Genomic DNA, 13,111 nt, shown 5'->3' with positions numbered 1-13,111 from the left:
CCGATGCTCGACCTCGGCACGGTGAGCCCCACAGCTCACCCAGCGGACATTCACAGAGGCACAAACTGATGGTGGCACACACAAAAGCAGAGTACTGGAAAAACGTATCAGGACAAAACTGAAATTAAAGTATTATCTTCCTAAGCCAGCAATAAGCAACTCTCATGTATGTAGACCTGTGAAACCTGACATTTGTTTCATGGAAGAACTTCCTCTGCATAGTTAACTTTTCAATAGAGTTCATGCATAACTAACAAAAAAAAGAAAGTTGCGTAGTGCTTTAATATTTGAATGTTCACTTATAAAGTAACCGGTTACTGAAACTAAAGAAAAAAATGCATTGATAAGTTGTGCTTACCAGATTGGTTTTTCTGCACTAAGGAGTGTGTATTCACGCATTACACATTTCTCTTTTTACGCACATAGTAAATTTTATAGGTTGGCAAACCAACCACTCATATAAAGAAGGCGGCAGGAATACAGTGGGTTTACAACAGGGGTAGTAGGCACTTGGAGTTCAAATATACAAAGAAAAAAGTTCCAGAGCACATCTCTATTTTCTTAACAGCACGAATTTATGTTCATGGTCAAATGAGACTCCAGAGACACCTGAGGTGCTCCAACACTTAGCCACTTTCCGCCAAGGAGGAGAGGTCTTAAACCACAAAGCCTGCGCCTTTATGCAAAAAAACAAGAACAGTTTTAGCCTTTGTCCATGTCCACTTTGTGTGCTGCCAAGTCAAAAAGAAGCAGAAAGTAGCCGTTACCCTCAGAAGCCCCATCTCCCCCAGAGCTCCTGGCGTGCAGAGTTCTCCCACAGACACGAAACACCTGTCTTCTCAGTCCCCCAGGTGCGGTGCCCTTGGCAGCCTGGGGCAAAGGGCGCTAGAATCTACGTCCAGGAGCTGGAGGCCTTTCAGGGCGCACTTGAGGTGAGGTTAGAAAGTGACTGACTTGCACGTGCCACACATAACACTCAGAGACATTCCTTTATGTCCTTCTCTGCTACCAGTCATATGAAGATACTAAAGCATTAATAAATGTGTGACTGCAGAAGATGGACGGGCTTATAAAAACTTCTGTAAGCTGGTAACAGCGGGGCTAGATTGCAGAATCTTCACATTCTTTCCAAAGGAAATTACACATTCTATGGATTACTTTGTTCTGGGTGCAGGCTGCCAAGGTGTTATCCTCGTTTCATCATTTGTTCACAGTCTACCGCACATCACCCAGAATGGGGCCTGACTGGCATTATCTCAATTCAGAGTCCCTGAAGAGTTCAAGCTTTCTTTTTTCTGTAATTGCCTATCTCATTTAATCCCTACAACCACCTTTTGAGACAGATGCCCAGACTATTCTCTTTTTGCACATGAGGAAAAGTGACTTGTTCAAGGTCATATAGCTACTAAGTGACAGGGCTTTGTAACACTTTAATCTTAAACTATGACGATGGCTAGAGATGTTGGGCCTCTACATTTTAAAAAATCACTTAAATCTAACATTTTTAAGACCAGAAATGCACAGTGGCTCAGCTCCACCTCTGATCGGGTCCGTATACACACCTCACTGAAGAGGCTTCCGTTAACGTAGGAGATCCAGAGCTTCCAGAAGTTAGGCAACTGGCTCAAGACGAGTTTGGTCAATTTTTCAACAAAGGCCACCCTGTGGGGAGTTTTGTATCTCCACGCTAAGGAGGAAAAGAATAAAATACTATGATTATACTTTTGAATCAAGAAAACATCTTTGAGCATATTGGTGCACCCCCTCCACCCCCCGCCAAAACTCAAACATGCACTAGGAATAGCCTGAGTCTGCGTGGAAGCTCGCAGCCCACTTGGCTGACACTGGCAGCGATACGCTCGTCACCAGACACTCCCGCTTTCCTCCTTGCCCTCTGGCAAGGAAGAGCCCCTCCCCATCACGGCTGACCAGCAGGCCAGGGCAAGGGACCACGTGGCCATAGCCTCAGGACTGGGAGGGCTACCGAGAGGAGGTGGCTTTGACTTGTCAGCCTTGTCCTCTGGATAGTATATGTCTCTTCAAAAAGTCATGCCTTCCAACGGCAAAGGCAGGGGCTGCTCTGCAGTCAATTGTGAAATTCCAGCTAATATCAGCCTGTGAGAAATGCCATCATACACCCTAGAAGTGAGAATGCAGGGAGGCATCCAGTCGTCACAAAGAAACATTCAAGTGCAATCACACACTAAATAACCCCGCCTATAATCAAGAAATTTAAGAAAAACTAGAAACGTTGAAACCTCTTTGGCTACACATCATTTAACACAGCTATTGTTGTAACTGGGAAATGAGGGCTTAGACTTCTTGGGAAGAATAGGTTCATGGGAATAAAGCAAGTGTAGAAATTCAGGACCCACTACCCATCTCCTCTGTTTCCCCTCTTTCTTTTTACCCCCAGGGCCATGCCTTCGCCCTGCTCCCTCCCAGCTGCCTCCTGCCCCGCACTCCACTCGGTGGCCACGGCAGGGGCACTGCAGAGTCCACCCTGTCCAGTCCACTGCACAGCGATGCCGCGGATCTGGCTCTAACTCCTACTCAGCAGCTTCAGGGGCAGGTGGACTCCCACGAGAACTTTTATTCCCTTGGCCAGGCTAACTGCTAGCTTCCTTTCCAAATACCCTCAAGCAAAAGGATTTGCTGTTGTTAGTCCAGTGAAGGAGGGGCAAATTTTATAAACTATCTTAATAAAATTTATGTATATTTATTACTTTATATACTTATAAATTATTAATATATTTATTAATTTATGTAATTATTTTATTAATGATTTAATAATTTAAATAGTTATTTGATCAGGTAATAATGGTTAGAAAATAACACTTGAAAGGTACACAGTGAAAAGTCTACCTCCTGCCCCACCACTCCCACATGCCTAGTTCCCAGCCAGAAGAAACCACTGTCACTAGTTACTTATGACTCTTTCTGAAATGCTTTTTATCTACACAAGCAAGTATAATTGTGTTATTCCCCCTCCCAACTGTTCTTTACACGTTTTTGGTTTTTACACAAATGAAAGCATGCCAAACACACTCTTTTGAAGCTTGGCTTTTTCCATTTAGCGAGATGGATCCTGGAGTTCTTCTGTATTCAAACATAAGGCAAAGGCTTCCTCTTTTTCTCCCCACAGTTACACTGCCTTTCACATTTTGGAGGTATCATAATTTAACAAGTTCCCTTCCAATGGACAAGACTGTCTTTGGTCTTTTGCAATTAAAATTAATGTTTCAACCAATAACTGTATACCTACATCATTTAGCACATGCTCAAGTGTAAGCGTAGAAAACTTCCAGAACAAGAACTGCTGGGACGAAGAGCACCTGGAGTTGTAATTTTGATAGATATTACTGAACTGCCCCCTAAAGGGGTTAAGTATACTTCCACCAGTGTGACGTGTGCAAGTAGGGGCCTCATCAATGAACAAACAACATAGAAAACCCAAAACAAAATGATAAGCACTCAGAGTTTTTGCCAACCTCATATCTCATTGCAGTGTTACACTCCCTTTCTTCTTACTACTGTGAGGCGGAGTGTCTGCTCACACGTGTAAGGACCGATAACGCTTCCTCTGTGTAGGCTCTAGAGCCTCTTATTTATTTATTAGGCATATTAGCCCTTTGTCTATGCTAAGAGTTGCAGGAAAAAGTTTTAAATTCATTTTCACAGGTGTGAAAGTAATGGTTCTTTACTTAAGGGCACACTGTAAACTTTTATTTGTTTATTCAGACAATATTTACTGAGGATGAACCGTGTGCTTATCATGTGGCTCCACTCAAGATCAAAACTCACTCTGAACAAGGCAGGCTCCTGAATGCTGAACTAGGCAGGCTGTGCCTTCACAGCTCAGGATCCAACGGAACAGTCAATTAACCAATTGAATACAGCACGATGGTAATCTGAGGTGAACGAGTTTCATCTGGAGACAGCAGTTACGGTCTCTTCTTCCCAACAGTACTTGGTAACGCCTGTTTTCCAGATGGCAGGTGGCAAGACACAGGGCGAGGCCATGGCCGGCTGTGTCAAGGGTCCAATGACAAGGTGAAAAATAGGACAAGAAAATCTAAAAATGGAAGCACTGAAAGATTTGCCTTTGACTGATTTGGATGTTTGTCTCCACCAAATCTCATGTTGAAATGTGATCCCCAATGTTGGAGGAGGGTCATGGGGGCGGGTCCCTCATGAATAGCTTGCTATCCTCGCAATAATGAGTGAGTTCTCGCTCTGTTAGTTCACAGGAGATCTAGTTGTTTCACCCATTTCCCGTGTGCCCTGAGAACACTCTTGTCTCTAATCCTAATGGAATGCCATATAGATTTCTGTTACATCAGGATTAGAGACGCGTTCTGTTGAGAAATAATTCCAAGAACAGTTTTTATATTTTGTTTTCACATTGAAAATCAGCGAGATTTGCTTCAGCCTCACAGAGTGTGTTTATGTGAAATTAAGTGAGCATCAGCAGTGAGCTGCACCTTTTTCCCTAAATGGGAAACGGGTTAAAAGGGCCTGGTGTCTCCATCCTCTCCCTCGCTCCCTCTCCTGCCATGTGACAAGCTGGCTCCCCTTTTGCCTTCTGCCATGACTGGAAGCTTCCTGAGGCCTCCCATAGCAGATGCCAGTGCAATGCTTCTTATACAGCCTGCAGAACTGTGAGCCAATAACCCTCTTTTCTTTACAACTACCCAGCCTCAGTGTTCCTACCCAGCCTCAGTGTTCCTTTACAGCAACACAAACAGGCTAACACAACTTAATATTGCAGCAAATGGATTCTTATATGGTATCTTTCCCAAGAATAACGTTTCAAAAGATCTCAGCTCCTCTATGCAATTACATTGAACGTTATGTAATGTTAGCCGCTGTCCCACAGAATGTAGGAGCAAACAGTTCTGATCTAACATTGTTTATTCTAACGTTCGGTGAGCTGGGAGAGGAACGAGAATCAGACAAGAAGAAGGAATACCAACAGTTATGGAAGCCTTTCATTTAGTACAAATAAATCATCCAACTTTAAGGTGCTCTTATGATGAACATTCATTTATATTAATAAAACCTTAGAAAAATTCCCTACTGCAATGCTTGTAAGAATAAGACATTTTAAACAACTTTAGAGGTATCTGAATTTAATATAATGTAAGATATTTCTGTTAGTGTATTTAGGTTTCTCGTATCTGTTATTGAGATCACAACCGGCTCCTGACTAGTGGCTCTGATTGGGTGCATGAATGCCTGAAAGTCAATCATGTTGTATCTCAAATAGGGAAACGGTAAATATCCACTCCAGAAAGTTCAGAAATGAAACATACTTAAAATTCTAGATGCTTCATCTTAGGAAAAATTATTAACAATTATTTTATGGTTAATTAACAGCCAATCCCTCTTTCCAAACCAAAGTTTAAATTTCATCAAAAACGGTATGCTGATACTACTTTTGTTGCAAATTCCATCTTAATGCAGTTCTCACAGAATTTTTTTCTGTGGCATTTTAAAAAAATTCAACCACAGAAAGAGTAAAATTAGACTTGAACTAAATATGTTTAATAAACACTGACCTGCACCCAATGACTTAAAAATCAAGTAGCATTTCTTTAAATGCAGTATATACTTTAATTATTAAATTACTGGTAGTTACTATAACAAGCAAAAGAGATGATGGCTGATAATACTTAGCACTGGTAACAACACAAATTGGGGAATTCTCCAAGAGATGAATGTTTGAAATTACACGAGTACAAATTTAAAGGACCCAGTGGCAGTAGAGGGAGATACTTACTGTCGTCTCGACCAGACTGAAAGCTGCTGCCTCTCTTCAGGGACGCTGTCTGACTGAGATGGCCCAACATTGAGGGACGTGTGTCATTATCGAGATCCAGCATGGGGCTGTGCAGGCCTGGGTTAGCTGGGGAAGAAAGCAGAGATTTCTGTAGGCTCTATGTATTCTTGCTTAGTTGATTTAATGGACTGCTTCTCTGAGGCTATTTCTTGCTCAATTGCTCCACTCTTAAATAAAGCAGTTATTAAATAAAATTAAAAACTATTTTCTCTAAATAGATTTAAAAAATAATTCTCGGTTCGGCAAAACTGGGTGGTGGTGGGAGGATAAAGCTATAAACACAAAAAGTAGCAGGAAAAAATCATATTTTGCAAAACAACTTTTGGCACTAGGAAAGAAAGTAATGGAGTTCGGACTCTTCTGTTCCTTTAAATGTAGCTGACTTACACATTTTTGTAGCATAAATCTCCCCTGACTTCTCCCTTAATGCCACACTTTACATTTAAATCCCCAAATCCCACTATTTGTTTCTTGGACACATGTGATTTCACTCCCTATTGCTATTCTTGACGCCAGTCATCTAGTGTGGATCCTCTTCACCTCACACTTCGTATTCCAGAAGCCAGAACATTCTACTGCTATCAAGAAATTGTCTTTATTGTCTCACACTCAAATACTGCTTTTTTGATTCTCTTCTCAGAGGTCTTCCAGAAAACCGCAGGATAAAGTCTACCCCAATGTTTTCCAATCCAAATTAGGCTGAGAATTAGGAAACAATTTTTCTAAAATGGATCACAAAAGCCATTAGGAATAGAATTCCATGTTGCCAAACCAGTTAGTAAGGACATTGGCTTGAAGTGGTAAAATTTACCTTGTTAGTCTACAACACCACTCTAAGCTCTTTAGCTGAGTATTCAAAGAGCTTTAAAATAAACTGAATTCAATGTGCATTCACAGAGTATTTACAGTAGTGTGCACAGGACACTTAAATACTTAAATATTCTCCCTACAAAAATGCACCTTACATTTTCCTGCCTTATTTGCTATCCTCTCTATTGGAAGGGCCTCACTCATTTTTTTCCTCTTCATCCATTTAAACCCACATCCTGAAAGACACCACTTGAAATACAGCTATTACACAAGGTCAAGGTCACCTCTTACTCATCTACCTAAAGTGCTACCTATATTTTCTGCCCTGTGACAGCAGTGAGAATGTATATAATTTAATTGACTTCACATTCTACCGTCTGCAGTTCATTAACAGCTACGTATTGCCTGTCTCCACCAAAGACTGCTGTTTTCTCAGGGATGAGAAGTAAATGTATCTCCATGTTCCCCACAGTCACTGGACCTTCCACAAATAACTCCCGCCACATGTAGTAAGTGACTGACACTAAAAAATATATTTTTTATTTTATAACTGAATAGAATATTAAAAGCCTATGGATTTGTTTTCAGGGGCTAATATAAAACATATTTACAAATTAAAGTAGTATTTTTGTGCCTCTGATAATGCGAACTATTCAGTAACATTTAACAGGTATTTACTGAGCGCCCTCCCACATGCGAGGAACTGCAGGCCCGGGGATAAAGTGATGAATAATATCTAAGGCCCTGCTCTCAAGATGTTTACATTCTGGTGGTAGAGGCAGAAAATAACCAGCAGATAATAAACAACAAAACTATAGCAAAAAACCGCTGAGCAGTGGAGGTAAATAGTGACTGTGCGGTGAGAAGAGGCCTGATCTCGGTGAGGCCGCTGGACGCGGTGCTATCGCCTCTCTCCGGCTCCTCACAGAAAAGGCCCGATCCCGGTGAGGCCGCTGGACGTGAAACGCTATCGCCTCTCTCCGGCTCCTCACAGAAAAGGCCCGATCCCTGAGAGGCCGCTGGACGTGAAACGCTATCGCCTCTCCGGATCCTCACAGAAAAGGCCCGATCCCTGAGAGGCCGCTGGACGCGGCGCTATCGCCTCTCTCCGGATCCTCACAGAAAAGGCCCGATCCCTGAGAGGCCGCTGGACGCGGCGCTATCGCCTCTCCGGATCCTCACAGAAAAGGCCCGATCCCTGAGAGGCCGCTGGACGTGAAACGCTATCGCCTCTCTCCGGATCCTCACAGAAAAGGCCCGATCCCTGAGAGGCCGCTGGACGCGGCGCTATCGCCTCTCCGGATCCTCACAGAAAAGGCCCGATCCCGGTGAGGCCGCTGGACGCGGCGCTATCGCCTCTCCGGCTCCTCACAGAAAAGGCCCGATCCCGGTGAGGCCGCTGGACGCGGCGCTATCGCCTCTCTCCGGATCCTCACAGAAAAGGCCCGATCCCTGAGAGGCCGCTGGACGCGGCGCTATCGCCTCGTCCGGATCCTCACAGAAAAGGCCCGATCCCTGAGAGGCCACTGGACGCGGCGCTATCGCCTCTGTCTGGATCCTCACCGAGTCTCGCTGGTGGGTCTTCAAAAGAAATTGAATCATTTGAACAAATTTTTTTAGTGCAACAGAAATTTTTTTTGAAGACTTATTATGTTTTGGCCACTGTGCTAAATAAATGCTGTGCATACATTTGTATTTTGGAAAATATTACAGCCAAGATAAGAAGACTTATATAACCCATTATGTTACAAAAAAAAAAAATGTGATACAGAGTAAAAAAATACAGTGAAGAAAGTATTATTTTTCTAATTGACTTTTTTCATACAGAAATACATTTGTGTGTGGACGTTTTAGTGATTTATGACATTTTCCTTTGAAGTTTATACAGGTATCACTTCTATCAATTGTGGGATTCAGGAAATGAATATCAAAATATGAATTTTCTAACATACTTTAAAGAGAAAGATAAAGGGGCCCAAACTTAGCATCACATTAAAAATACATATAAAAACTTATAATTTATATTAAAATGTACATTTTTAAAGTATAAAAAACACTTTAAAATGTTACATTTCACTTATTCTTGAAGGTTTCAGGACTATGAATTTGTGATTAAGAAGGAAAACACTTCCTAGTTTCCTAAAAGTACACATATACCATTTCTGCAAAAATACAATTATTTCAGAAAAAGTTTTCTCCTCATAACTGGTATTTGTGTAACTTTAAATTGTTTAATATTAAACCATTTGTATAGTTTAAATACATCTTGAGTTTTGCAATGGTTAAAAGATTGATATATTTTTTCCTTTAATAACAGAAACTGTATTACTATGCTTTTGTTCTATTAGAAAGCACATCATCAGTTTTCTGTATCAGGAAAAGAAAGGTAACCAAGAAGGAATTTTCCAGTTGGTGCCCTGGCACTACCATAAGTACAACATAGCAGCAGGCAGCTGGAACAGCACATGCCCCTCAGGACTAACCAGCATCTGGAATACATTTGGAAGATGTATTTTTGCTGAGTGTCCAGAAGGTAGCGCTTCACAGCTGCACACAAATGCATAATATGCCCTGTCAACAGTGGGTACCAGCTTAGAAATGTATATCTCTCCCTAACACTGGCATTTTTCTTACTGTCAAAAAATGATCTCAGAAAGAGTTATTTTATAGAGAATTAAAAAGCTTATGTTTTGAAAAGTAATACAAACGTTTTAAATATCAGCTGTCACAAATTATTTATGACCAAGTGTCCAAAAAAAAAAGCTCGATAATTCTGACACTCGTCTTAAATTACATGACTTAATATTTCTAACTCACAAAATTATTACAAATATGAACTGGTTTCATGGTAAGCATTTCTATTAAAAACAGAAAAAAACATAGTTTCTATAAAATATAAAATCAGCAAAAGGCTTTAAATATTTCACGTATCAGTCTATTATGTCTTGTTTCACCTTACAATATGATAGCAATATCTCATTAATAAAAACTATACACACTACCTAAAGCATATGGTGGTCAGGTGCAGTTTTTTTTGGTTTTTTTTTTTGAGATGAAGTGTCACTCTGTTGCCCAAGCTGGAGTGTAGTGGCATGATCTTGGCTCACTGCAACCTCCAACTCCCAGGTACAAGTGATTCTCCTGCCTCAGCCTCCCAAGTAGCTGGGATTACAGGCATGCGCCACCACGCCCGGCTCATTTTTGTATTTTTAGTAGAGACAGGGTTTCACTATGTTGGCCAGGCTGGTCTTGAACTTCTGAGCTTGTGATCTGCCCACATCAGCCTCCCCAAGTGCTGGGATTACAGGTGTGAGCCACCGTGCCTGGCCCCGGGTGCAGTTTTTAACATCCCATAACAACATAAAATTGCGCTTGACTCTGCCCTTTTCAAACTAATGCTGCATTGATAGGAGTTTTGAGAGGTTACTTGTTTTCTTGGCAGTAAATTTTCTCTAGAAATTAACTGTTGCTAGAATTTTTTTTTCTGGATGAAAAATTTTAAAAAGCCTTTTTTCAAGTAGGAAATTATTACCTTTGGCCCTGCTGAAAAGGTGATAACTATGTTTTCATTTGGGCCAATACTACCAAATTGTTCCCCAAGTTTGAAATTGAGGCAGGGACTAATTGTATTGAGAATTTTCATGGTCATGCAGTTGGTATCAGGTTCTGTAGCAGCTCACGGAGCCGCTGACCTATCCTGTAAAATATACCTGTAAAGATTAGGGCTTCATACTATGCAATTTTAAAAGTCTTTTTAGCTATAAAATTCTGACTCTATGACTCATTTAAATCAGAAACCTTAAATCGCCACCGAAAACAACACAGACAAGACAATGATTCTGATCACTATTGGTACAATTTAGGACCCTGATCAGTGGTGGTGTCATTTTAAATGTATAAAAAGTTTGCCTCTACACATAGAGCAAGTGTGAAAATTATGTCTTAAAATGGAAATTACATCCCAAAAATACTAAAAGCAATAAAAAAGTAACAGTGTGGCCGGGCGCGGTGACTCATGCCTATAATCCCAGCACTTTGGGAGGCCAAGGCGGGCGGATCACTTGAGGTCAGGAGTTCGAGACCAGCCTGACCAACATGGTGAAACTCCATCTCTACTAAAAATACAAAAAGATTGGCCGGCGTGGTGGCACATGCCTGTAGTCCCAGCTACTCGGGAGGCTGAGGCAGGAGCATTGCTTGAACCTGGGAGACAGAGACTGCAGTGTGCCAAGATCACCTCACTGCACTCCAGCCTGTGAGACTCTGTCTCAAAAAAAAAAAAAAAAAAAAAGAACAGTGAAAACTGTAACAGAATTTTATAATATTTGTTACAGACTTCAGTCTGGCTATTTTAAAGATAGTGAGCACAGTAATAAACGCACTCAAATGAGTAAGTACTTGTAAGATCAAAAACATGTGGTTGTAATCTCTCAATGAGGAGTAACTACAGCTTACTCTGAATACAAAATTGCAAACAGGCACATCACCCTGTAGCATGGGAAACCATCACTGTAGTATTTCTAATTACAAAATTGTATGTGATGTTTGCAGGAAAAATTATACAAAACAAAATTCTGGAAATAAATATTCTTAGGATCTAGCTATATCTTTTAACTTCCCCACACTAGTATTTGAGTTATTATTTTGTCAATATATCAAAGAAAAGATACACACGTTATGACAAATGTCTGAAATTAGTATCTTGGAAGGAAAAAATAAAATCCTTTAACCACTTAACATTAAAAAAAGACACAACGAAGTTTTTAACTACTGGAAGTCAAAAGTTAGTATTTTATTTTTCCAGTTAAATAATGCTTCTATAACATATGCTTGTGACATCCTCAAAATTCTTTTTCTAATTTTAAGTATGCAGATACATTTAACAAATTATAAACTAACATAAAATTAGAAAAAAATACCTCTGGAAATTTTAACAAGAGAAAAATACTTGGAAAATTTGTTTTCAGAAGTTGCAGAAATAATTTTCTTCAGAACACTAATGAAACAATCCTAGTCACTTCACTAGAAGTGTAAAAATAATCAAAAATTTAAAATTTATTATTTTTCTAAAAGAAAGTAAACAATCTTTGACAATTTGCCGTGAACAAGTTGAAACATCTGCTATTTTTTCCAACAACTGTGAAATTTCTACCATAGTAAGACTTCAGTTTTATCTTAAACTATAGATCTGAAAAAATCTTCCAGAAAGCTCAGAAACTTAAAGGTTTATATTAAAACTCTAAAAATCCTACAACACTGCAAAAACCTGATAAGGACTTTAAGAAGACTCTATGGAAAATGCTTATTATACCTAGAATTCTGTAGGACTTCCAGGAAACCTTATCAGTCAAATCCTTTCCACTCAAAGCTGTGCAAGTCTTTCTGATTTTAAATAGTATTTTTTTAAAACACACTCTATACCACATAAAGGGCAGAAGAGACCCTTCTTAAGGGAAGCCTGCAGAGGCGGAGCCAGGTGAATAAGATTACTGTATTTTCTCATCCTTCATGCATACTACAGCAAGTTTTCTCACAGTCTACAACAGTGTGGGGACCACTGATTTGCAGCCTCAGACTCTCAGAAGGGTGGCTGACTTCCTCACGGCCCTTAAACACCTTTGAACACATTTTCCTGCGCACAGCGGGCCCTTGTCCTGCACAGCGGCCCGACCACCCACTGTTGCTTGTTGACCAAACACGGGCCGGGAGCCTCCACAGACACAGGCAGGATGGGATTCCTTTCAAGCACACCACACACAGGAATTTCAATGCCAAAGCTGGGGGTGGGGGTGGGGAGGGCGTATCAAGGCAGATTACAAATTCCTCACGAATTAGACCTGTGTCAACAGATAAAAATGCTTTTTGATCTTCCGATTATACATGTATACATATATATGTATATATATAACATTTTTAAAGTTATGACAGGGGCATTTCCTTAATTTAAAGAGTATCATTTAATCCAAATTAAACAAAGGGAGGCATAGTTACGAAGCCCCTGTTAACTCACTCACTCAGGACTGTCCTTCACAGGCTCCAGGGCAGCATTTCGGATGTGCATTTCCATATCATTCAAAGCAAGAGTTCAAAAAAGGAAATGTAAATTAAAAGCAAAACTACAGGTATAAACTTTGAAGAAGCATTTATTAGCTACCATTGGCTAGTTACGCAAGAATCATGTATTTGTAATAAGTAAGCTGGATAACTGAATAATCAAAACGAAATGTATGCTTTTGTTGAAGTCCTATGTCTTTTAGTAGTTTCATATAGATTTACATGCAGAAAAATGCTTAGAATATATAAATAAAGGAATTACAAAACTGACAGAATACAGAACAAAAATACTCATCATAATCAGTATTTTTAAATTACCAAGTAAAGTTAGTATTCAATGTGTGTTTGATATTCATCATCAAACATTTTTTTCTGTGAAGGACGGGGACAAGTTTAGACGTGAAA

General features: G+C 40.2%; 1 protein-coding gene across 9 annotated transcripts in view; it reads right to left on the bottom strand.

Annotated features, from left to right (window-relative positions):
- LOC105464801 (exocyst complex component 2) overlaps positions 1-13,111 on the bottom strand; it is a 204,567-nt gene that overhangs the window by 79,486 nt on the left and 111,970 nt on the right. For all 9 annotated transcript variants that reach the window (XM_071097736.1, XM_071097742.1, XM_071097743.1 and 6 more), the window contains exons 12-13: positions 5,783-5,908; positions 1,563-1,687 (exon numbers count right to left, since the gene is read on the bottom strand). In XM_071097736.1, coding sequence (XP_070953837.1) covers positions 1,563-1,687; positions 5,783-5,908 — 251 coding nt within the window. The remainder of the gene's footprint in view (positions 1-1,562; positions 1,688-5,782; positions 5,909-13,111) is intronic.

Source organism: Macaca nemestrina, chromosome 5 (assembly GCF_043159975.1).
Source record: "Macaca nemestrina isolate mMacNem1 chromosome 5, mMacNem.hap1, whole genome shotgun sequence".
NCBI lineage: Eukaryota > Metazoa > Chordata > Mammalia > Primates > Cercopithecidae > Macaca > Macaca nemestrina.
The sequence above is the reverse complement of the archived record's forward strand: the minus strand, read 5'-3'. Positions and strand labels throughout refer to the sequence as shown.